Genomic DNA, 26,365 nt, shown 5'->3' with positions numbered 1-26,365 from the left:
TCATATTACCACATCTTGTTCAGCCATTCTCCAATTGATGGGCCGCCCCTCAATTTCCAATTCCTTGCCACCACAAAAAGAGCAGCTATAAATATTTTTGTACATGTGAGTCCTTTTCCCTTTCCAATTAACTTTTTGTTTTTAAGTGAGGCAACTGGGGTTAAGTGACTTGCCCAGGGTCACACAGCTAGTTGAGTGTCTGAGGCTGGATTTGAACTCAGGTCCTCTCCACTCCAGGGCCGGTGTTCTCTCAACTATGCCACCTAGCTGCCCCCCCCCCAAATTAACTTTTAATAGCCAAATCTAAAGGCCTTTTTTACCTTTGGGCATCCTTTGACTCTGTGGGATCACCATCCCTTCCTGGATACTTTCTTCTCTCTAGGTTTTTGACATGTTTCTCTCCTGGTTCTACTTCTACCTGGCCTACTGCTCCTTTCCAGGGTTCTTTGCTGGATTTTCATATCATTAAACACTGGTGTCCTCCATGGCTCTGTTTTGGGCCCTTCTTCATTTCTCTTTCATATATATGGCTACATTTGGTAATAACATCAGTTTCAATTGGATTAATTTATCATCTCCATGCAGATGATTCTTGTATTTATATATCCAGCCCCAAGTCTCACTCCTGAGCAACTGCCTTTTGGACATCTCAAATTAAATATGCTATTGGTAACTCAAATTCAATAATTCCAAAAAAAGAAAAAAAACCCTCATCTTTCCCTACCATTATTCCTCTTTCAAACTTTCCAGTTACTGTGAAAGGCACTATCATCCTCTAAGTCACATAGGTTCAAAACCTTAATGTCACCCTTGACTCCCCACTAGAACTTTATTTATAATTCTTGTTCTTTATACCTTTACAACATCTCTTGTAAATGTCCTCTTCCAGGGATATGCAGGAGACAGCTCTAACCACTTGCAAGAGTTGCCTGTTAAAATTTTCTCTGTGGGGGCAGCTAGGTGGCGCAGTGGATAAAGCACCGGCCCTGGATTCAGGAGTTCCTGAGTTCAAATCCGGCCTCAGACACTTGACACTTACTAGCTGTGTGACCTTGGGCAAGTCACTTAACCCCCACTGCCCCGCAAAAAAAAAAAAAAATTTCTCTGTGAGTATCTACACACTCCAGAAATCAGCAATTCTACAAATCAGGGCTTGTTTCATTGTTTTATTGATTGTCTAGACTTAAAAAAGTGTACTGCAGACTATACTTAAAAGTTTGTGTGCATACATTTCCCCCCAGTTAAACATTTACTGTGCCACTGTCCCTGTCCCAAATCAATATAAATTAGTGGCTCCTTCCACTGACCTCCAGGATCAAATATAAAATCTTGTTTGGTTTTAACACCCTTCATAACCTATATATACCCTTCCTCCTTTTCAACTTCCTTATACTTTCTTCCCTTCCACAATCCAGCCACATTGGTCTAACCACCATAACTCATATATATGAGACAGTTTGTCTCAAATCCACGCTATGCACCAATTACTCCCTCTCCCCTTCCCAGAACATTCTCCTTCTTCACTTCTCTTAGCTACTTACACTACTCTTACCTTCCCTAGCTTCCTTCAAGATTCAGGTTCAATCTGACTTTCTGAAGGAAGTCTTTCCTAGGCTTCCCATTGTTAGTGCCTTCCCTTCTCAGATTTACCCACAACCTACTCTGGGTATGTGTTGTATGTATCTGGTTATTTACATGTTTTCTCTCTCAATAAAATGTGAGTTCCCCAAGGGCAGAGACCATGCTTTTGCCTTTCTTTGAATCTTTGGTTTAGCATAGTGCTTTAGCATTATGCTTTAGCATAAGCATTTATTAAATGCTTACTGCCTGCCTTCCTGATTAGGCTCCCTTCCAGCTAAAAATCTTTGATTCTGGGTATTACAAAGTAAATGAATGTCTACAATGTATGAGGTACTGTGGCAAATGTAAATTTGGGTTGTCCTCCCCCTCCCCAGGTGAAAAATGGAACATTCAATTGTACAATTTGCCTGTTTTTGAAGCGGAAACTTTGGTATCTTCATGTTTTTGGACATCGTTATTCTTGATTTCCATTTTATTATGTCTGCATGTCTCTCTTCTTTCCTCATTCCCCACAGTACTTCAGCATTTGGCAGCTATTACAGTAGTGGCAACAGGGCTAGATGCAAGCTAACATAGCTCTTTACTATTTATTTTTGCAACCCTGATCGCTCCTGATCAGTCTTATTCCATAGCATGTTCTTCCCTGATTTGCACTAACAGGACTGACAGGGCATTTTCTCAATTAAGGTACAGCTTCAGCTTTTCCTTTCAGAGAAACATCCTAGGAATCCCAAGCTGTTTTCACAACAAGGAGAATTAACCGGAACCCAAATGAACAGCTTGGAAAGATCCTTCTTTCATACCTGCTAGCTCTAATTCTAATATCCTGTTTCTCTGCTTTTCTGCTCCTCCAAATCTTAAAGTGTTGTATAAATACGAGTTATCATTGGGTGTGATGGTATACACCTGGTAAACCCTCCTACAGGGAAGGTTTAAGCTGGCGGATCACGAGGTTGGGAGTGAACTGCAAAGGGCTAAACTAATGGATTATATGTACTGTCTAGGACCAATAACGTAAGCCTCAGAGAATGAGGGACCACCAGGCTACCTAAGAAGAAAAGAACTGGACCAGGTTAAAAAAAAAAAAAAAGCACTGTGTGACCCTAGACAAGTCACTTAACCCCAATTGCCTCACCCCCCCCCAAAAGGAGCAAATCAAAGTTCCAATACTAATTAGTAATGGGAATGGGCTCACGAATGGCTGCTATACTTCTGCTTACGTGAGAAAGGAGACTCAGCCTCTCTCACCATTATCATTATTATATATTTGAAAAGTTATTTTCTCTCAATTTCAATTTTAAGATTAAATATCTCATTCTTCTTTGATGTGAATGATCTATGATCTTAATATTTAACTGCTAGATTACACAGTCCATCCATGTCTTCTCATCCTGCACAACTTCCATCTTTTTATAAACCCCTCACATTGAAGGCCTTGTGATTGTGTAGATATTAGTGGAACATGTCAATTTATCCATCAGTTGCCTCTTGCTCTTGATACATGACAATCACATTTCCTTTTCCCGTTGTATATTTATCTGAAAACAAATCCTTTACTCAATATCTGTGCAACTTTTCATAGGTATTGTATTGTACCCTACTCAGGCTCACTATGTATGCATCAATTCCCTTTGAGTAGCTCAATACTTTAATTGTTTCAAGACTATGTACTCCACGATTTGAAAATTAGAAGAATGAGGATATTTAAAAGGCAGGCTTTTGTTTCAGAAAGAAGTTTGGAATCATTAAAATCACTGTGTGAGGGGGCAGTTAAGGTGGCACAGTGGATAAAGCACCAGCCCTGGATTCAGGGCTACCTGAGTTCAAATCCGGCCTCAGACACTTTACACTTATTAGCTGTGTGACCCTGGGCAAGTCACTTAACCCCAATTGCCTCACTAAAAAAAAAAAAAGAAAAGAAAGAAAGAGAATGAAATAAATACTCATGGTAGCACTTTTTGCAGGAGCAAAAAATTGGAAATTGAGTTATATGATCATTGATGGCAAAATGGCTAAATAAATTCTGGCTCAAGAATGAAATTTAATTTAAAAAATACTTTAAAAAAAGAATGAAATTTAATATTACCCCACTGTAGTGACTAAAAAGAATACAAAGCAAGGAAATTGACAGAAAGTAAGCAGAACCAGGAAACCAATATACATGATGACAATCACAATGTCACTGGAAAAAAAACAGTATATTGTTTATATAACGATCAAGCTTGTGTCACCTAAAGAAGGGAAAATGCAACCCCAACCCCCCCCCCTTTTATTTTGCAGGCAGTTAGGTAGTGCAATGGATAGAGTGTTCGGCCTGAGGTCAGAGAGAGACTCTTCCTCCTGAGTTCAAATCTGGCATTAAACACTTACTGTGTGAACCTGGGAAAATCACTTAATCCTATCTGCCTCTCTTCCTCATCTGTAAAATGCGTTGGAAAAGGAAATGACAAACCACTCCAGTATCTTTGCCAAGAAAACCCTAAATGGGACCACAAAGAGTTGGACACAACTGAAACAACAGTATAACTCTTTTTTTTTGGGGGGGGGGATAAGAAGTGGAGGTCTATTGGTGCAGATTCAGCTGATGTGGTTTTAGCTTGGCTAAACTACCTTTAGCCCTCTTTTAAAAAAAAATCTTTATTACAAGGAATGCTGACTCTCTGGGTAGGTGGGAGGAAGGGATATGACTGGAAAAGAAGGTGGTATAGAAACAAAATATAGCAATGTTATTTAAAAAGTGTCCAATTTCCAAAGGCAACCCAGCCTGTTTCTATCCCTTTCAATTCTTGACCCAGTTCATTATCCATCTTCAGTGTCTGTCTAAGGCATAATGATGACAGCACAACTCTGAGGACTATCCCACTGCGTATCACAATCAATAACAAACAACATGTTCTTCCACTTGGTTTTAACCTTTGTGGAGAGTAAGGTCAAACTCTTTTGAGTGATTCTGGATCTTATTTAGGCAGCTTCGCAGTGTTCTAGAATTTTAGGTAATCAATACAATGTCCCTCAAAGACAGAAGCATCTAGAGTACTGTGGAGGACAACAACTATAGGGAATCCTTTTTTTCCCATTTGAACCCTGTTCTTGACATTCTCTACAACAACGGCAAATATTTGGTGCTCAAGATCTTGTTTTTTATACCTCACTTGATATGTGATATTAATATTCAGAGGGTAAAATAAAGTTCTCTCTTTGGGATATGTCTTATTTTTCAAGAAATGTTTTATCTATCTATATGGTAGGTAGTCCTATGGAATAGGACCTTCAAGGAAACAATTTTGAAACAACAAACTTGCTGAACCAAAAATTTTTTAAATAGCAAAAAAACCCAACACCAACGTAGGATGTTGTATTCATGTCTTTCAGTCAGTTGTGACTTGACTACAGAGTGTAGTTGGTGAAAGCTTGCTTATTATTACTGCATATATAAATTAATTTCATAAATATTCTGCAGATATGAGAAAGTAAACATATGGATTGGTGGTTATTGAGATATATTCCATGACCTTTTTTCCCCTCAATCATAACAAAGTGAGGTGTTTTGTTGTTGTTTTTAAGTCACTGGGCTCTTTCTGTTTCAGATATAATAATCCCTAAAAGAACTCAAAATCATGTCACCTTTAGGATGAACTTCCTCTGTATATATTTGCTATCTTGCAGATTATACACACCTCTTCTCATTTTTAAGTGCCATTTCTATTTCTTTATTGAGTACATCAAGCACTAATGTTGAGCCCAAATTTGGTGGCTCTACTACTATTGATGGAGAAACTTTTGACAGTGAAATCTTTACAGAATTAAAATATTTTAAATCTATTCATTGTTTCTCAATTTTAGCCCTAAATGTCCTTAAGAAGTTGTGATTAGTTAGGTCTCTCATCAAGCTTTCTGTAAATCTGTTTTTCCTTCCACTGGTTCTTGCTTATGAGGTGATAGTGCTCAAGATAGTTTACCACCTTCTATAGAAATCAGTTTGTTCATCTCTTAGTAACCTCTCATCCTTTGAGATTCAGTCCATCCATTTATCAACTTATCTTGATTTTGGTTACAATTATTTACTAGTCTCTTAATGTCTATCTCTTTATCTTTGTTTCTTCCCTCTACCCCAACCACCAATCCCTACAATTCACTCTATCAGGATTTTGATTGGTTGGTAGATAGGAATATTTCAACTCCCCCACCTCAACCTGTGAGCTAGGGAGAATGAGGTAAGGTGCAATCTGTACTGGAAAGAGTGGCCAAGGAAGCTGTGTCAGCTGGGAGAAGCCACATGGCTCTCTCTTCTACTTCCCACAGCATCTGATCACGATCTCTTCTTTCCTCAAGTCTTTGATACCATTGCTTTCATTTTCTCTCATCTGGTCCTATGGGAGTCAGTGAAACCAATAAAAGAGAGAACACAAGAGAGAAGAGAACCAAGGACATAGCCTTGAGAGACATACAGGATTATGTATGTGTCAGGTGATGAATGCTGAAGAACCACCTAAATTAAGAGAGGTAAGACACATACGAGGAGAATCAGGAGAGGAAAGTATCATGCAAGCTTAAAGAGAGAAATGGGGATGGATTCTGCAGTATGTACGGCCTTCAAATAGAACTCATAAATGAGTTCTCGTCAGTAATAGTGTAGAGAGAGTTGCTTGTTCAGGTATGACTGGAAAGGTTTCATTTTCTGTTTTTCTGAGACAGAGAGGCCTTTAAAAAATTTATTTTTTATTCAGTTGCCCTGTAGTGTCACCCCTTGGCTCTAAAGGTAGTTATTAGAACTTCATTTGTAAAAATTTACATGCAAAAGGTGTTTTGTGACTTTATAGCCAATATATTAAGTCCTCAGAAAAGTGGAATCACATTGCTTACTGTCAAATGAGGTTTTTCAACTATTGTTATATGTTAAATTCTCTACTTCATATATTAACATGTACAACATAAGGTACAGTTCTATAATCATATAATAATTTCCAAGGTACAAGATCTTATTAATTTTAAATTTTCTGTTGATGCTTTTTGAAAATGCTAGTCATGGGACCTCCTTCAACTCCTACCCTCCAAAACCCTCCCTCATAATATGTTCTAATCTATTTAATTGCAATACTAAGTTTCAGTTAAGTAACTGCAACTTACTTAACAATGCTAAATACTTAAGTAAGAAAAAGGTTTTGATTTTTATGTGATACTGTCTTCACCCCAGATTCCCAGATGCCTTAGAATCCTTTAAAGAATACTTTTTCAGGTAAAATCTTTCATTGTTTTATTTCACCATAAGTATTATCTGATGCTTTAATATTTTGAAGGATCTATGATCGTGAATACTGGTACTGCCTCCACTAGTACATAAAATCACATGTCCAAACTTGCCCATCTTAGGTGAATCTTGTCTGTGCAGTCTAAACCCTGCTACTTGACAGTTTATAGCTTCAAGGGGGCTCCATCTGGAGATGTAAACTTTGGAAACAGTAACTGCAGAAGACTTGCCTTCGCCATTAGACCTTGCTGCTTGTCATTAACAATTAACTGTCTGATCCCCTTTTCTAATAAACTGGGGGGGGGGGGGGGCGCACCTCCACCTGGGAGAAGCAATTTGCAGAAGGCACCTTCTAGCCAGAACTCTAATTAGAGCCTTGGGGTCAACTTAAGTCTGAAATTTTCTCCATACTTGCCCTACAGCTAACAAATTCCTATTGCATGCCCCCCTAGTCCCTGGGTGGAGAAGTAGAACAAAATATCTCTCCCCTGCTACTTCTGTCCCTATTCTCATCCCTACTCCACCTTCCCCCATAGCCTCTAGCACCTAGTTCTATTAATACACTTCCCCTTTATCCTAGATATCTCACTCCCACATTCCTTCCTTTTTCTTTGAATATAACTACTCCCCTGAAAAATGTCTCCAATGCTTGACAGAGACAGTATTTTTAGGCCTAAATTTCAAGCCTCTCACTCTGTGCCTTGTACATAGTAGGTCTGTTGATTGAATGAAGGTTAATTAGTCCTTATATTTTGCTACTATGAAGAAAGGCAGAAAACCTTTTAATAACAGTATCAGTTAGAAAAAGCCAATACTAAGCCAGGTTTTTCTTTCAGTATTAGTATCAGTAATATTGATTACTTTTTTATAGTATCAATCAGAAGAAGCCAAAGTTAAGTCTGAGGCTTTTCTTTTATAACACCCAAGGAATTTTATTTATTGCAACAAAGAAATAAACTTCATCACAAAGTGGATTCATCATAGCATGGCTCACACTTATAGTGATGTTCAAGGGATGACTCTACTTGTCTACCTCTGCCACTAACACAGAATACAGTAAAATTAAAATTTGCCCTCAAAACATTCATTTAGAAGACATTCAAATAGATCAATCATACTTTACATATAGCAGTATATAAAGGATACTTCAATTTCACTTATACCACATTCTAAAAGCATGCGTACAAGACTTAGATATAGGAAAACAACCAGAAATCGTGAGAGATATTCGGTTTTAAACACAAGACTGAGTCCAAACTATCCATATACACATCAGAATACTGTAAAATCCAAGGGAGAAAAGTGCTTCGTAAGGAACACTTTAAATGCCAGAAAACTGTGGTTTCCATTACATGAATTTATTTGGTGATAAAGTCAATTCATATGTAATATAGTAAATGCTCAAAACTTCCAATGAGTAGAGACACCTAGAGGATCCAACTTTAAAACTTGACCCTGGACACCAAAATTGCTTTGTCCAGGCTCTGTCCAAAAGCCTGCCCCCCGCCCCCCCATATACACACACACTCTAAGCATTTGTTGCTATACCCCACACTTTTCCCAGTTATTTGCTATAGATGAGGGGGGAAAAAAAGGAGTGTCATAAAAATCTTTTCTGTTCTTATGATATCACCTGTGGGTATGCTGAGGTGGTCACAAAACTTACTATGGGAGATAGGGAAGCAGCACTGAGAGAAGGAACCATCGGAATACCACCAGCACACACTTTAGATGAGGAGGACTGAAGTCTAGTAGCCTAGGAAAGAGACACGGGGCCCACCACACAATATTCACCAACCCAAAGGGGTATATGTTCCCTTGAAACTTGTTTTACAATGAGAGGGAGTAGAATATGACATAATGGAAAGAACACTGGATTATGACTCAGAGGACATGTGTTCAAATGCTAATCCCGCTATTTACTACCTGTATGCCCTAGAGTAGTCACCTCCTTCTCTAGGTTTTAGTTTCCTCATATGTAAAATGAGGAGACTGGACTAGATGTTCATTAAGTTTCCTTTTAAGTTTTAATTTATGATTCTATGCTGCTAGGACACTCTCTTGCAGACAGAGATAGGTGTGGTTACCTTTGGTTAATTACATAGATTGCCTTTAATATAAATTACGTTTCTAATACACACATGAGAAGTCATTGGGACATATTTTATTTGTTTTTGGTGAGTTGGTTTTGTGCTGCTATTTGGGTTTGGTGATTTTTTGTTTATTTTTCGTGCCACTGAGTAAGTCCTGTTATATTAGTTGAAATCTTTTTGCTATTAAAGTGAAATTACGATTTTCAAAATCAAAGAGTTAACTATGTTTCTCAAATTCTTTAATATTTCCCCTCAAAAGATTTTTTTTTTTTTAGTGAGGCAATTGGGGTTAAGTGACTTGCCTAGGGTCACACAGCTAGTAAGTGTTAAGTGTCTGAGGCCGGATTTGAACTCAGGTACTCCTGACTCCAGGGCCGGTGCTCTATCCACTGCGCCACCTAGCTGCCCCTCAAAAGATATTTTTAAATAAAAAAATTTAAATAGTAATAATTGTTAACATAAATTTGACCAAACCATCATTCAGCAACAGTTTAATACAAAATTTTAATTCTGTTTAAGATTAAGATTTTTTTTTCAGAAAATTTTAGAACACTAGACCTTATAATGAAAGATTATAATATATAACCTACTTTAAAATTGACAAAGGATGGTTTCCATCTTGTATCTTGTTTTCCTTATGGTGTGATGGAAAGATTCTAATGGTATAGTCAAAAGTAACAACAAAAAAATAAAAACTCATACAAAAAACCCCTACTGATTTATTAGGCCTCTGCTTCTGCAGGTCACAACAGTTTAGAAAAAGCATAAGAAATTAATTTCTGTATTCAGAAAACTCTGGGATTAAGCCTGCCTGCCTCTACACCCAGAGAACAGCATTAGGAGAAACAGGCAATGGAAGAATCAGAGGCAGAAACTACTCCAGCATTATAAAATCCTGCAGTTCTTAATTTAGTTACCAATTAATTTTGAGGGTTGGATCTGGGACATGTACAACACACATGTACCCTAAGCAAAGAAGCATTTCTATTGCCCTCTAGTGATTCTTAGGGTGGAATGAATTGCTGCATGTTCAGGAGAGACAATATACCTTTACTTTCTATCCAAACCACTAAAGGAAGTGGGAGACTCCAGTTATAAGGTCTTGAACACAAAGAGAGAAAAAGAGAAATCGCAGACAAGGCAGAGATTTTGAGGCACAATGTAGTTTTTGGTAAAGTATATATTTTGGGTTTTGTTTGTTTTGTTTTGTTTTGTTTTTAAGTAACCAGATTGAAATTATTTGCTTAAAATAACTAAGCTAGTTTATGGTGCTATATTAATAAGCAGTATTTAGATATAAAAATAATGGCTTCAGAATTAGGAACCCCTTTTACCCCGAATTGGATCCAAATTGCAAAATGCAATCACTCTCCTAATTTGGGGGGGGGGTTGGCCCAATAATGAAAATGGTGTCATCTAGTTAAATGCTGGAACCTTCAAGGATTTAACAAGAGAATATATGAAATGAATTTGCATCATCAACTCAAAGGAGAGGTGTTGTTTAAAAAAACAAGAAGTTTGCAAATGACGATTAATGCACTCTTTTAATCACACTTGACTTACCCGAGGCTGAATTCATTATGTTTTGTTGGACTGGTGGGCTGGTGGGAGCTGAAACATTCATCTGGGAAAGCATTGCCTTCCTGGGATCCTGCCATGTTGTCGTCTGATCGATGTGACTAAGACAAAACAAACCACTGAGTTAGATGAGAATATTTCATGTTTTCACAACAATGATTTCTTTTCTCAAAAATAGGAAGGAAACATTGAACAAAAGATCCCCAATTAACCTTGAAAGAGCAGACCTTATGCACTGTGTTCCTTCTACTATTCCACTCTAGCCATGTAAACACTAACTATTCAATAACTTTCCTACATAGGCTTGGTATTCATTACTTACTTACTTTACAAATTCTATTCCTGAAAGGCATGTGAACTTATGCCTGAAAATTTCAGGTAAATGGAAATCCCTTGACATTATAAATGACTATTTACCCATTAATAATCCAGCAGAGAAGCACTGTATTACAGTGATCAGGGGGCTGACTTTGGAATCAGGATCAAATCCTGCCTCTAATATATAGCATCTGTGGCCTTGGTAAAGGAATTTAAACTTCTGGTGCCCCAAGAAACTATCTAAGATTGTAAGTTCCAAATGAGTTATAATATGTATGGGCAAAAGAAACTTCCATAGCAAGTGTTCCTTATAGTGATGAAATCACAGGTTGGGATAATACTAATCCATTTGTTTTTGGTTTGGGGGGATTTTTTGTCAATTTTTTTTCAAATACATATTTTTATAAGAGTGTTAAGAATATTCACAACAAAAAAACCCCGTAAGATTCATATATAAGGAACACAACTTTATACTCCTGCATGTAAATAATTATCAATATAAAATTATACTGGGGGGCATCTAGGTGGCGCAGTGGATAGAGCACTGGCCCTGGATTCAGGAGGACCTGAGTTCAAATCTAGACTCAGACACTTGACACTTACTAGCTGTGTGACCCTGGGCAAGTCACTTAACCCCAATTGCCTCACCAAACAAAAAAAAATTATATGCTTAAAAACCAGTTAGAACCAATAAAAATAGAAAACTAAGATTAGTGAAAAATCAGTTAATTTAATCATTAGAAATCTTACTATTTAGATAACTTGATTAATTGTTAAAGTAAGAATGGGTAAGAAACCTTTCCATGTTAAAAGAAGCTGGTTTTCATTTTCTTCAAGGAGACATGCTAAACTTATAGAACTTTATAAAACTATCTCCTTCAACAAATAAATCTTATATTTCAACTCAAAATCAATAATATGTTTACTCTATTTATGAAAAAGATGAAGAAATGAAATTTAACTGAATGGTGATGTCTTTCTCTTTGATTCTCTTTCATGCATTAGTGGGAAGTGGGAAAGGGGTTTTTTGTTGTGGCAAAGAAGTACAAACAAGTGAATTCTCATCATTTGGAGAACAGCTAAATGAACTGGTTTTTTTTTGGTTTTTTGATTTTGCAGGGCAATGAGGGTTAAGTGACTTGCCCAGGGTCACACAGCTATTAAGTGTTAAGTGTCTGAGGCTGGATTTGAACTCAGGACCTCCTGAATCCAGGGCCAGTGCTTTATCCACTGCACCACCTAGCTGCCCCCCTAAATGAACTGTTATAAGATTTTTAATGGAATATAAGAAATAGGAAAACATGGATTCAGAGACATCTGGGAAGACTCATATAAATCAATGAAGAGTAAAGTGAGAAGAATTGAGAATATATATGACAAAAATAATGTAAAGGAAAACAACTTTGAAAAACTTAAGAATGCAGTGTCCAAGGATGACAAATGCTTCCTACCTCTTTACAGATAGGTAACAGACTACGGGTGTAGAATGACACATTTTCAGAGAAGGTCAATATGTCTTTTTTGGTTTTTTGCTTGAATGTATATTTGTCATGAACGAAACCTTTTCTGGGAGGAAGGGGGAATGGAAGGAGAGAGCAGGGACAATAATGATAGTGATGCCAGAAATGAAAGAGTATCAATGAAACTTGAAAAAAAAACAAGCACACAGAAGGAGGTCTATATCCCAAAAACATTCACACACACACACACACACACACACACACACACACACACACACACACACACACACACACACAAACGGAAAAGAAACATATTTGTACAAAAATATTTATAGCAGCTCTTTTTGTGGTCCCTAGGAATTGGAAATCAAAGGAATACCCATCAATTGAGGAATGGCTAAACAAGCTACGGTACATGATTGTAATGGAATATTATTGTGCTATTAGAAATGACAAGCATTATGATTTCAGAAAAAACTGGAAAGACTTACATGAACTGATGCAAAAGAAGTGAGGGGACAAGCAGTAACAATACTGCTGAAGAACTGTTGAGTGACTTAGCTGTTCTCATTAATACAATGATCCAAGATAATCCCAAAGGGCTAATGATAAACATACTATCCACCTCCAGAGAAAGAACTGATATTGTTTGAATACAGATTGAAGCATGCTATTTTTCACTCTTTTTCTTTTGAGTCTTCTTGTACAAAATAATTAATTTGGAATTGCTTTACACAATTGCACATGTATAACCTATATCTGACTGCTTACTGTTTCAATGACAGGGGAGGAAGAGAAGGAAGGGAAGAATAGAATTTGGAACTCAAAACTTAAAAAAACCCTAACACCCAAATGTTAAAAAAAACTTTCAACATGTAAATGGAGGGAAATCACACAAACACACACACGTGTATAAAGGTATATATGCATATATACTCTCACACATATATACAAACACACACATATATAAATAAAATACACAAGATAGAAGTTCAAGTAAGTACAGGAGGCATAACACAGACAAGTTTTAATACTATCACTTTAAATCGACCCTTAAGAAAGTTAAATGTAATTCACTGTGTAATTTAAGATTCTAAATGTGGATTCTAATGTGTTCCCCCAGTTTGGGGGAAACTGACTAAAAATCACTGATAAAATGAGTTTAGGTTTTTAAGGGTTTATTGGAAAATAGAAAGAAAAAGATTGAGAACAGAATTCTAACAGCCTGGCATTCCTATCTCTCCTCAAATTTCCTGTGAAGTCCTCTGCTGCCACCACCATCAAGTCCGGAAGCCAAAAAAGGCCAGCGCTCTCTGCGCAGGCTCCCTTTCCTCCTTCCTGTCTCCTCCCAGACCATAGGAGGCTCCTCCAGTTGATTGGCTGGTAGACTTGATAGACAGCACCCATGGGCAAACTTCATTTCCTGACGCCAAGGAAAAGCCACAATGCCTCTGAGGCATTTTCCTCATGGTGGAGCTCTCCACAGCAAGTCTCCAGTAGGTGGCGTCATTCCAATCATTACATCACAGTTTTGTATACTCTTTTCCTCTTCTTTGAATATTGAAATGTTCATTTTGGTTTTTGCCTGTTTAGTTCATAATAATAATAATAATAATAGTTTTTTATAGTACTGAGTTTGGGGTCAAAGGGTTGCAGATTGTCTACTAAGTAGGAAGTTATTTAATCTCTCTTGTCCTCAGTTTCCTCGTCTCTAAAATGTGAGAGCTGGATGAGATTCTGAGCTTCTCTGAGTGAACTTCTATGCTTAAGCAGGAGTTGGAAGCCTATACCAGAGAGCCAACTCCCACTGCGTTTGTACAACCTGTGAGCTAAGAATGGTGTAAAAATACAAGAAAACTTTATTTTAGAATGTAAACAATCATTCTTAGCTGAGCTGACAAAAACGGATGGTGGATTGGCCCGTGACCTCTGCTGATTTCTAAGGTTCTATATCCTACCTGTGTTTTTAGTTTTATTAAACATTAAAAAATGAATTATTTTTGAGGGCATTGGCTATATCTTTCAGAAACTCTATATGTACTATAATGCATTCTGTATTTTGCAATTTTTAACTTGGAAATGTTTTTTTTTTTTTAAAGAAATTACAAATAATTTTGAGATTGGCAAACAAAAGCTTCACATCTGATCCTCTTACCACATACTAGACATAATCTTTAGTTGCAACTTGGTAGACTCTATGGGAGCTAATGCCATTTCAGTATTACTAAAACAGAACTGAAAGACACCCATTCAAAAATACCTTTTGATAGGGGGCAAGGAGATATTAGCCTCTAGGTCAAGGGTTAATGTGCTTGGTGTGGGGGATGGAGAAGGAAAGGGAAATAAGGGATTGACACTCCTAATAGTGGTCTCTGCCCTGGTCTCCAGGGGCAGCTCTGTGATCAAGGGGGATCACATTAGCAGAGGAATCTTAGTGTCAAGCAGAAAATATTACTTATTTGGAGTGAAAATAATCTGCCCTTCAGTTTAGTCTCCAAGCAGCTGGCTTAGCACTACCTCTCATTCTAGATAGATTAAATGCAGTTGGCCTTCAAATGGAACCTTTAGAGTTTGACCCAAATAGCCTAGGTTAAAGCAGAGGTAAAACAATAACAATTAATCAACAAGTATTTATTAACTGACTACTATGTGCCAGGCACTGTACTTGTCACCAGGGGATAAAAAGGAAGTAGCAGTTGGAAGGATCAGTAACAGTCTCATGCAGAAACTGATGTTTGTGTAACGATTGGAATGACGCCACCTGCTGGAGACTTACTGTAGAAGAGTTCCGCCCATGAAAAGGAGGTCTTTGAGGGCAAGACCAGGAGTCTTTTCTTTGGCGTCAGGAAGTGACGTTTGCTAGTGGGAGGAGGAAGGAAGAGACTGGCGCTCAGTCTCACTATCTTGCCTTTGGACTCTGGTGGAGAGCGGAGCTAGAAATGTGCTCTCCCTTTAATAGATAGGAATCTAGGCCTTTTTCTTCTCTCTTTACCAAACTTTTATTCTCCTTAATAAATGCTTAAAAGTCTAACTCTTGCTAAAGCTTATAATTTATTGGCGACCACTCATTGGATATTTTAGACAGACTAGCTAGAATTTTAGCCCTTAACATTTGAGTTGAGCCCTGAAGAAAACTAGTTTCTGAGTGGCAGAGGAGAGAGTACATTGCAGGGAGAAAGGACAGCCTATAACAAACACTTGGAGACTGGAGATGCAGCGTTGGGTATTGAGAGTAAGAAAAAAGAGCAGTTGGGTTGTATTGCGGAATACAAGCAGGAGATTAATGTGCAGTGGGGCTGGAGAGGCAGAATGGAGTTATGCTGAAGGCCTTAAATACAAAACAAAACATTTGTATTTGATCCCAGAAGTAACAAATACAAAGCACAAGATCCTGTTTGGTTTTTGAAGTCCTTTGACAACCTGAATCCTTCCTACTCTTCCCACCCACAGGACACTCCATCTCCTGACTGCCTTTTCACCCACCCCCAGGGGCTAGAATGCTCTCCTTCCTCACCTCTATCTCTGTATTCCTTGACTTTCTCTTCAGGACTCAACTAAATTCTCATCTTCTGCAAGATACCCCTCTGTGCCTAGCACACACTAAGTATATAACAAATGTTTGGTGACTTATTGAAGGAGAAGCACTAAAACCTATTGCGTGGTGGGAGTGACATGATCACATTCCTGCTCTAGGAAACTCACCTGCCATTTCTACATATGGAATCATAGGGTCTTGGTGTCAAAAGGGGCCGCCCCTCTATCACATTCTCAAATGGTTATTCACTTCTGCTCAAATACTTGAAAGTAATGGGGAACTCCTCTAACCAGGGATCTCATACTATTTTAGCTTATGTCTAGTTTTAGATAGGAATTCTTCTCTATCCTGAGACAAAACTGATTCCTTCTTTCTATGTTTCCTCTTTTATAAAATGGGAAAATAATAATTGTACTTCCTACCTTGGGGTTCTATAAGGAAAACACTTCATAAATTTATAAAATGCTAATATAAATGCAGCATTTATTTTAGTAGGCCAAGATGGGATTTTGTGCAGGGAACAGCCGTACAGGGAAATGGACAAATACCAGTCCTGCAGGGGCATGGGGTGAATATGGTGGAAAAGTAGAATATTGTAATGATTGGAATGACGCCACCTGCTGGAGACTTACTGTAGAAGAGTTCCGCCCATGAAGCAAAGGCCTTTGAGGGCAAGACCAGGAGTCTTTTCTTTGGCGTCAGGAAATGACGTTTGCTAGTAGGAGGAAGAAGGAAGAGACTGGTGCTCTTTCTCGCGCTCTTTCTTTTGGACTCTGGTGGAGAGCAGAGCTAGAAATGCGTTCTCCCTTTAATAGATAGGAATCTAGGCCTTTCCTTCTCTCTTTACCAAATTCTTATTCTCCTTAATAAATGCTTAAAAGCCTAACTCTTGCTGAAGCTTATAATTTATTGGCGACCACTCATTAGATATTTTAGACAGTTTAGCTAGAATTTTAGCCCTTAACAATATAAAACTGGAAAGGCAGGTTAGGACCCTAACACAGAAGACCTTGAATGACAAGCTAAATATCTGTAGGTAATGGAGGATCACTGAAAATCTTTCAGAAGAGTTCTGCTTTTTAGAAAAGCTAAAGAATGTAGGCAGGATGGACTGGAAATGGGTAAAAGAGTCTGGAGGCATGAAAACTAGTTGGAAGATTACTGATATAATCAGAACAGGCAAGAAAGAGTAAGGACATGAAATAGGGTAGAAATGGGAATGGTGAAGAGGGGAAAAAGGAAAGCGGTAATTGCTAATGAGGATAAGGGACTAATAAATATTACAGCTCTTTTAGGTATACATAGAGAAACATAGGAATTAGTCCAAGATGTCTCTGAGGTTCTAATGAAGGAGAGTGTTGACACCATTAGAAGAATGAATTGGTTTTAGTGTAGAGGGAATGATAATGAGTTTTGACTTAGACATGCTGAATGTAAAATGCAGAAGGACATCCAAATGGAGGTGATCAACAAACAGCTACAAATGTAGAATCAGAAAAATGAGCTATAAATGTAGTCCTGAGAGCTGGTCTACACAGAGCTGGCAACCGGAGGCAAAGAGATCTCTGAGGGAAAGTCGCTGAAAAGAAAAAAAATCTTGGGAAATGCCCACATTTAGGGTATGAAAAGGGTAAGAAAAAGCAGTGGAGACAAAATGATATTGAGTAGAAACAGAATCAGGAAAATTCACTGTCACGGAAATCAAGGGAAGTGAAACTGAAATTAGGTTAAGGTGTTAGAAATGTCAGAAAATACAAGAACCAATGAAGAGGGTAACTGAGAAAAGACCACTGGATTCAATCATTCCTTTACCTTCAAGAGAGATATTTCAGAACAGCAGGAGGAAGGGAGCCATACTGCAATAAGATGTGAAGGCACCAGTATTTGGCAATACCTGAAAAGGTAGAAACTGGACAGGAGTGTGAAATGTTAACAAGTTTATAGAAAGAAGAAATTTAAGCATGAGTGTATGCAGAAGAGAAAGAATGCCTTTTTTGCTCTAGAGTAAGAAAGGTGATATGAAAGGGGATAACTGACAGAGCAAGGTCCCAAAGAAGGCATAATTAAATGGGATCAAGAAACCAGGAGGGTTAGCTTAGGTAAGGAAGAGAGGGTTACCCTCCTTAGAAGGGAGCAAAGGAATAAAAAGTGAGTGGGTTGGCAACAACCACAACAACAAAAAAAAACTGTGATGAGGAGGAGAAGGAGGAGAAGGAAGTTGTATGATGAACTAAATCTACTGAGCAGATCAGAAAGCCAGATTATCACCTGTCCTATTCATCAAGATACACCCATTACTCTGAAAGTTGAAAGTATTTGGAAAAAAGCAGTGCTCAGCCATTTTTCAGTCATCCAAGACTGCCAGTCTAAATCACAATGCCAAATAAACTCAAACTGCTCTTCTGAAATGTGTCATTTGAAGGTCAGCCATGATAAAATCTAATGGTCTCTCATTCCCCCCCCCCCTTCTTTACTTTCTCATGGATTTTGACACCAGGACCAGTGGGCTACAGTTTAAGACATAATGATTACTCTGTGTGTGTGTGTGTGTGTGTGTGTGTGTGTGTGTAGGAAAGAACTAAAATAAAGCCAAGGGAAAGGTCATAATTCGGTTGCTACAGGGTAGGGAAAGGCTGCATTGAGTGCACAATCATCTGCAAACAAAAAGTCACACACAAATTCTCTTCCCACATTAGTCTTGGCTTATTGCCTTATCAAGTTAAATAATTTACCATCAGCACAGTAGCTGACCTTGATGCTATCCTTATTGAAGGCATCTGACAACATCACTCAATACATCATGTTAAAAAACACGGGAGCAAGCACACAGCTTCACTCTACTGGTGACTTGTAAAGTCTAAGAGAATCGTCCATCTTCCAGAACCAATGCAAGCAGCCATCATGAACCTGCTATATACAATACTGATGAACTTCTCTGGGCACACAAATTTTGCCATCATCTTCCTCAAACCCTCGCAACTGACAGTATCAAAGACCTTGGTCAAATCAATGAATGTTGTACACAAGCCTCTGCTCTACTCCTGACATTTCTAGTTGTCATCCAGCAAACACCATGTCAACCATTCCTCAGCCCTTTCTGAAGTCACACTGGCTCTCAGGTAGATGACCACTTTCCAGGTGAAGGACCAATCTATTAAGAGAACTTGGGTAAAAATCTCATTGCAAATGACTACCTCTCCCTGTGGTTGTCACAGGACAATCTATTTCCTTTTCTTTCATAGAGATGAAGAATTAAGGTGTCCTTGATCTCCTGGAGGTAACCTCCTCTTGCCATATAATCTGGAATATTTTGGTCAGCTTTTGTATGAACAGTAGTTCCCTAGTCATGTAAATCTCTGCTGGAATGGAATCTTCACCAAGTGCTTTGCCACATAAGAGGAACCTAATGGTATTCAAAATCTCTTCTTCAGTTGGAAGTTTGGCTAAGGAGGGACTGAGGTATAAGGTCAATGGCTTCAGCACTGGTTGATGATGGTCTGTTGAGAATACCATGGAAATGTGCAGCCCATCTCTCCAGGCTGATGTCTTTATCACTAATCGATGTGGCTCCATCAGTACTGAGTTATACCATAGGTCTCTGACTCATAAATAGCCTTCAGGGCATCGTAGAAACTCTTTGGATTGTTACTATCAGCCTAAAACTGAATTTCATCTACCTTTTTTCTCCATAGTATATATAGATATATGTATGTGTGTATACATATATACATATATAAACACACACATGCACACATTTTATGTATATGTATATATATATAAATATACATATATAAATAAAAACATTTTATGGTGTATATAAGAAAAAGTGTTACAAGTTGCAACTACAACAGAGGGGAAAATTAATTTTAAACCCAGATCCTGTATTTGGAGATTAGAAATTAGATTTAAATGTGAAGTACAGGATATCGGCTCGATCTAGATGTGAACTCAGAAGTCATCTAGCCCAATCTTCTCTTACAGTCTAGGAACTGTGACACACAGAGGTTAAGTGACCAACACAGGTATGCTAAGTGCATCCCTCTAAGCTTTGCTTGCACTTTACTTTCTCTCTCTCCTCCCTCCCTCTCTCTCTACATAAGGCAGTTGGGGTTAAGTGCCTTGCCCAGGGTCACACAGCTAGCACCGTCAAATGTCTGAAGTCAAATTTGAACTCAGGTCCTCCTGAATCCAAGGCCAGTGCTCTATCCACTGTGCCACCTAGCTGCCCCTGCATTTTATTCTTGATGTTGTTAAGCACTGCTTTCCTAAAGACAGACACATTATCTTGCTAGTAAACCCTTAAGAAATCTAAAATGCAGTCATGTCTTTCGTGGACTCTGGACTTTTCAAGGTTTTAATATACAGGACAGAGGAAACTGGCAACAGCTGTGTAATCCATGAAGCTATTTCAGATACATTTATTTATACATTTAAAATTCCCTACAAAAGTAAAAAAGCTTTATGTAAGGACTATGTATTTTGATTTTTAAAAATGTCTTTTTTCCAAGCCCAAATTCTTACATTTGTTTGCCATTCTAAATCTCCCTACTTTTCTGGGTACGGTTGAGGTTTGTTAACCCACCAATGTTTAGAATCAAATTAATGACTCCAAAGTATTAATCAACTAAATGCTTCCTGCTGAGGGGAAAAAGTGACTTTTAACAGTTTCCTAAAATGGTTACATAAATAATAATAATAAAAAAAGAATACTCAAAAAAAGAACTAAACTAGAAGTTAGTGGTATGACATGAAAAAAAAAATATCCAGATGAGATTTTCATACTGGAAAATCATGTCGAACGATAAATAAGTAGATCAAGACCAACACAAAAATAAGATTATAGATTAAGAAATAGAGGAAATATTTAAAATAGTAAATATATAGAATAAGACCATATTTTATGATTCCATGAATATTAAGTAAGCAGTAGGATCTGTCTCATCCTCTACCTAATGTTATCTATCTAGTTGACCTTAAGGCAAAAAAAAAAAAAAAAAAAGGAAGTGTGGAATTCTACAAGTTCCCTAAAGATACACACAATTTATCCTCTTCTCAGAAGAAGGAAAGGACAGAAGATTTATGACCAAGAGAAAGCCTGTGACCTCGTTCTACAACAAATAAGGTTGAGAAAGAACGAACCTGTCAGGTTTCCTACTAATAACTATATGATTGAACATTTACTGTACTTTGTATTCAGAGGATTATTGCTCATAGAGGTGTTATCTAGGTGTGGTTAAAACTGTAACGCAGAGTCCTTCCATAGTCAAGAGATATACAGAATGTCCTTAACACAGTAGTAATATACTGCTCTCTTCAACAATGCAACTAACAAAGTTTTTTTTTTGTTTTTTGGGGTTTTTTTTGGAAACCCTATTAAGTGTAAGGCATTAGGCTCCACGGACTTCATGATGTTATAAAATTTGATTTTGTATCCAAGTAAACATGTGTGAATAGAAAATTGTGCTAAAGTCCTCGAGAGAGCCATTATAAGATTAGGTGTGATTTTGTGTGTGTGTGTGTGTGTGTGTGTGTGTGTGTGTGTGTATTTATTTCTTTTCTCAATCCTGTTGGCTTAATTAAAGCCAGTTCCATAAGGAACTTTAGTACACAGAAAGAGCTCAGAGACATGGCATTCTAGTGTCAGCTGAAAGCTTTCTGAAACTTACAGCTCAGACTTAAAATCCAAATGATTTCCAAAGTTCCTGGAGATCTGATGGGTAGGTACCAGTCCTACCGCTATACCAGAAATCATACTCTAAAACACACCAGGGAAAGCATTATTCTTAGCCCCCAAACATATACTAAATATTTAGATGCTCCAAAGAACAAAGTGGAAACTTACTATCTTTCTGGGAGGCCCTTATGTAGGACAGTCAGGTTGCACAGTGGATAGAGCACTGGGTCTAGGGTTCAGAAAGACCTGAGTTCAAATCCAGTCTCAGGTACTAGCTGTCCAACCTTTGGCAAGTCACTTAACCCTGTTTGCTCGAGTTTCCTCATCTATAAAAAGAGCTAGGGAAAGGAATGGCAAACCATTTAAATATCTTTGCTAAGAAAACTCCAAGTGGGGTCATGAAGAGTCAGACATGACTAAAATGACTGAACAGCAATAAACCTATACCAGAAATTGAAATAACACCCACTTCCAAATTCTAAGAAATGTCCTGTCCCTTGCTTCCTGTACTGAAGTAGTGAGTGCCAAGCACCTTTTCATGTACTTAGAGGTACAGTAAATAAAGTATTTGAGAGGTAGCTGATGGCTCAGTGGAGAGAGCACTGGACATGGAGTCAGGAAGACCTGAGTTCAAATCCAGACTTAGACACTTCCCATGTGACCCCTGAAAAATTACTTAATTTCAGATTGTCTGACAATGGATACACTGGAGGAGGAAATGGCAAACCACTCCAGTATCTTTGCCAAGAAAACCTCAAATGGGGTCACAAAAGGTCAGACATGACTGAAATGACTGAACAAAAATAAAGTATTAAAAGATTTCTAACAGATTACGCAGATTACACCACCAACATTCAAGGGCGGGTCAAGAATTATTCTGAAAGAATGCCCAAATTACAATAGAGACTTCCAAAGTACATATTCAAGAGGTTATATAATGCCTACTATATGCCAGGTACAATGCCAAATGCTTTAAAAAATCTCTCATTTGATCCTGAAAACAACACTGCAAGATAAGTACCATTATTAGCCCCATTTTACATTTGAGGAGGCTGAGGCAAATAGAGGTTAAATTACTAGCTCTGGGTGATATAGCTAGTAAGCGTCTGAGGCTAGATTGGAATTCAGGTTTTTCTGAACCCAAGCCCAACATTTTATCTACCACTCTACCAGTTGCCTCCACACAGGAAATCAGGGCACCCACAACAGAAGAGGAAGTCCCTTCCATTATTTAAAACAAATAGGTGTTACAGATAATTAGGAAAAGATGTCAAAAGACAGCAAGTCAGTGTTAGTGGGTTGTGGAAAGACACAGGTATGAATACATCATTAGTCGATTTGGAAATTGGCCCAATCATTCTGGAAAACCACCTGGAAATCTGCACAGAAAGGGACTCATATATCTATATACCTTTTGCTTGGAGTTCCACTGCTAGACATATACCCCAAGGAAGTGAAGAGAAAGATCCTGTATATAACAAAAATATTCATAGCAGCATTCCTTAAAGTAACAAAGAACCAGAAACAAAGTAGATATTCATAAATTGGGCAATGATCAAACAAAATTTGGGACATGAATATAATAGATTATTGCTATACCATAGGAAACAATAAATAAGAATTCAGAAACGTGGAAAGAATTATAAGAACTGATTCTGAGTGAAGTAAGCAGAACCAGAAAAACAAGAGAGGAGGACTATAGACCTCCTAAATGCAATATAACCAAAACAGAACTCATTATCTCTCTCCCTAAACCCTCCTTGCCCCAACCTTCTCTATTACTGCAGAGGGCAACACCATCCTCCCAGTCCCTCGGGATCACAACCTAGAAGTAATCCTGGACTTCTCACTCTCCCACTCCCATATCCAAGTTATTGCCAAAGTCTGTCAATTTCACCTTTGTAACATCTCCTGAATACACTTCCTTCTCCTCTGACACTGTCACTGGTCCAATGAAGGCTCTCATCGCCTCACACCTGGTCCATTGCCTGCTGACAGGTCAGCCTGCTTTAAGTCTCTCCCCACTCTAATTCACCCTCCATTCAGCCCACTAAAGGATTTTCCTAAATGATGGATCTAATCATGTCACCCCCTATTCAGTAAACTCCAGTGATTCCCTATTGCCTCCAGGAGCAAATACAAAATGTTCTGTTTAGCATTCAAAACCCTTTATAACCAACCTCCCTCATACCTGTCCAGTCTTCTTAGACTTTACTCCCCAACATGTACTCTTAGCTCCTGTGACACTGACCTCCCAGCTGCTCCATGAACAAAACACTCCATCTCTCTTCTCTGGGCATTATCTCTGGCTGTTCCCAATGCCTGGAATGCTCTGACTCCACTCTGACTACTGACCTCCCTGGCTTACTTTAATTGCCAACTAAAATCTGACCTACAAGAAGACTTCTCCAAGCCTTCTTAATTCCAGTGTCTTCTCTCTGTTAATGATTTCCTCTTTGTCCTATATAGTTTACTTTGAGTATATTTGTTTACATGTCGTCTCCCCCATTAGATCATAAGTTCGCTATGAGGACAGGGGCTATCTTTTGCCACTTTTTCTATACCCAATGCTTAGCACAGTGCTGGACACATGGTAGGTGCTTAAGAAATGTTCATTGATTAATTGATTCAACAGAAATTGAAAGAAAAAAAATTAAACCAAATGCCATGTAAATTATAGTGATCAAGCTTGGCTCAGAAAAGAGATAAGAAAATGCACCTTGCTCTCTGGCATTTGCAGTGGTAAAGGTCTATAGATATGGAGTCTGTATATGTATGTATCTGTGTGTATAAACACACACACACACACACACACACACACAGATAGATTGTAGTGATTAGTTTTGTTGAACTGCTCTTTTTTTCTTATTCTTTGTAATTAGAGATAGCCCTTTGGGGAGGAAGATAAGTATATATATTTTGATGTAAAGATGGTATAAAAAACTAAAGACAGCAATTAAATGTATGTATGTCTGTGAGTGGGTGAGTATTATCAAACTATTCCAATGTATCATCAGTGTAATAAGGTGATCCTAAATTTTCAAACGTTACTCTAGTAGAGTACCAGCTTTAGCTGGTCTACTGGGCAGGGTATACTTACAGGCCTGATAACATTCTACAGCAAAATGCAAATAGGCTCATCACCAGAAGGTTGGAGACTAGTTGATAGATTCTTTGGCCAATTTGATTCATTAAATAGATAAAATTATAAAATTATAATTAACCCAGTGCTGCCCTACTACACTTCTATAATGATAATGATACAACAGTGGGAAAAAGGTTGCTATGCATCCTAGCCTTCTCTACAAACATAAATTTAAATATTTCTAATGTAATTGGAAGACTGATCAGGAAACAAGGAGTGAGTTGATAACACTATGGAGAACACCATGATGAAAGAGACCACATGATATAAAAAAGTTTCAACTTAATGGAATTTAACAAAAATAGAATCCTAACAACAATATATACAACTACAATAATATAAATAAAAACACTCAAAGACAGTGGCAAAGACAATGACTAATACTGGATTCAGGGCTCCAATCATTAAACACCTATCCCTGCTTTGACAGAAAGGTGGAGCAGGGAGTAGAACTACAGCTGTAGAATGTTGCATACCTGACAACATACTGTCTGCATTCCTTAGTTTTACTTAACTGTTTTTCTCTGTGCCAAGGGAAGGAGTCATTTCAAAATCAGTAATCTGTACAATCAGATCAAAAGGTAAAAAATAAATACTAAATTAAGAGAATGAATAATGATAAGATGATGCTGCGACCAAGTGGTATAGCTGCAACCCAATCTATTCTTAAAAAATGTGAAATGGATAAAAGCTCAAGCTAACTGGTTAAACTTCTCTAACAAATGGTGATAATCAATATAAAATAACTAGCACAATGTGGTCAAATAAGCCCAGGAGCCATCTCAGAGAATATACATGGTCTTGTCAAAATGGAGGGGAAAAAACAGTCAAGGGGCATACAAACTTTGTTTGCAAAGTATTATGGAGAAAGAGAATAAAATATTACAAGTAGCATCATCTCAAAACAAACCAAGAAAGCTTGGCATGAGACCCAGCAAAATCAGATCACCTAGGAAATATATGTAAAATGGAATGCAACAATCAACATTTCTTTGGCAATCTGTTCTCATCATTAATGGTAGTGGAACTATCACATTTGGACATCACCACCTCAGTATTTGACATAATACGTAAGAAAGGGTAAATGCCACTTCAGAAAATGAAAGAAAGATTGCCTAGAGCTGACATGTATGGGATAACTCTTAAAGTCTTAGTGTGGCTTAAAGCTTTAATGAAGTACACTAAAACTTTTGGGACATGCTGTATAAAAATATGTACCAGATTGAATACAAATTTTAAAGATATTTAGGGAAGAAAGGCAGATTCCAAAAGAATGAAAGATAGATATTATTATCCAAAAAAGTCAAATAAGATAATAGCAACAGCTACAACCCAGATATACATGCTTTCATCTTTACAAATTCTTTGTGACAGTGGTCTATGCAAACATCAAAAATATACTTAATTTTTAAAACGTATACACGAAGATCACAAAAGATTCTATGAAACCACAGAGATTAACTTTTCTCAATGATTCTCTGATGATCAGTATCCAGTACGGCATAAACAGAGGAATTTACACTCAAAAGAAAGAAAGAGCCAGCGTTGCGAAAAATGTACCGTGCATACTTTAAAATAGGCGATATTTCTTTTAGACAAAATTCTCCTGATGCTCCTATCTGTGACTGGTTTTTTTGTTTCCTGACAAGCTGAAGAGCATCATAAGGAGTTCTCAATGAGTCACCTGGTCACTCAAGAGATTGGCCTAGCAACCCACATATTACATGACTCTA

At 37.8% G+C, this 26,365-nt stretch overlaps 1 protein-coding gene across 12 annotated transcripts in view; it reads right to left on the bottom strand.

Moving 5' to 3' along the window:
* YAP1 (Yes1 associated transcriptional regulator) overlaps nucleotides 1-26,365 on the bottom strand; it is a 161,482-nt gene that overhangs the window by 66,764 nt on the left and 68,353 nt on the right. For all 12 annotated transcript variants that reach the window (XM_043997456.1, XM_043997460.1, XM_043997458.1 and 9 more), the window contains exon 3: nucleotides 10,486-10,601. In XM_043997456.1, the coding sequence (XP_043853391.1) occupies nucleotides 10,486-10,601 (116 nt within the window). The remainder of the gene's footprint in view (nucleotides 1-10,485; nucleotides 10,602-26,365) is intronic.

This window comes from Dromiciops gliroides, chromosome 3 (genome assembly GCF_019393635.1).
Source record: "Dromiciops gliroides isolate mDroGli1 chromosome 3, mDroGli1.pri, whole genome shotgun sequence".
Taxonomy (NCBI): Eukaryota; Metazoa; Chordata; class Mammalia; order Microbiotheria; family Microbiotheriidae; genus Dromiciops; species Dromiciops gliroides.
The sequence above is the reverse complement of the archived record's forward strand: the minus strand, read 5'-3'. Positions and strand labels throughout refer to the sequence as shown.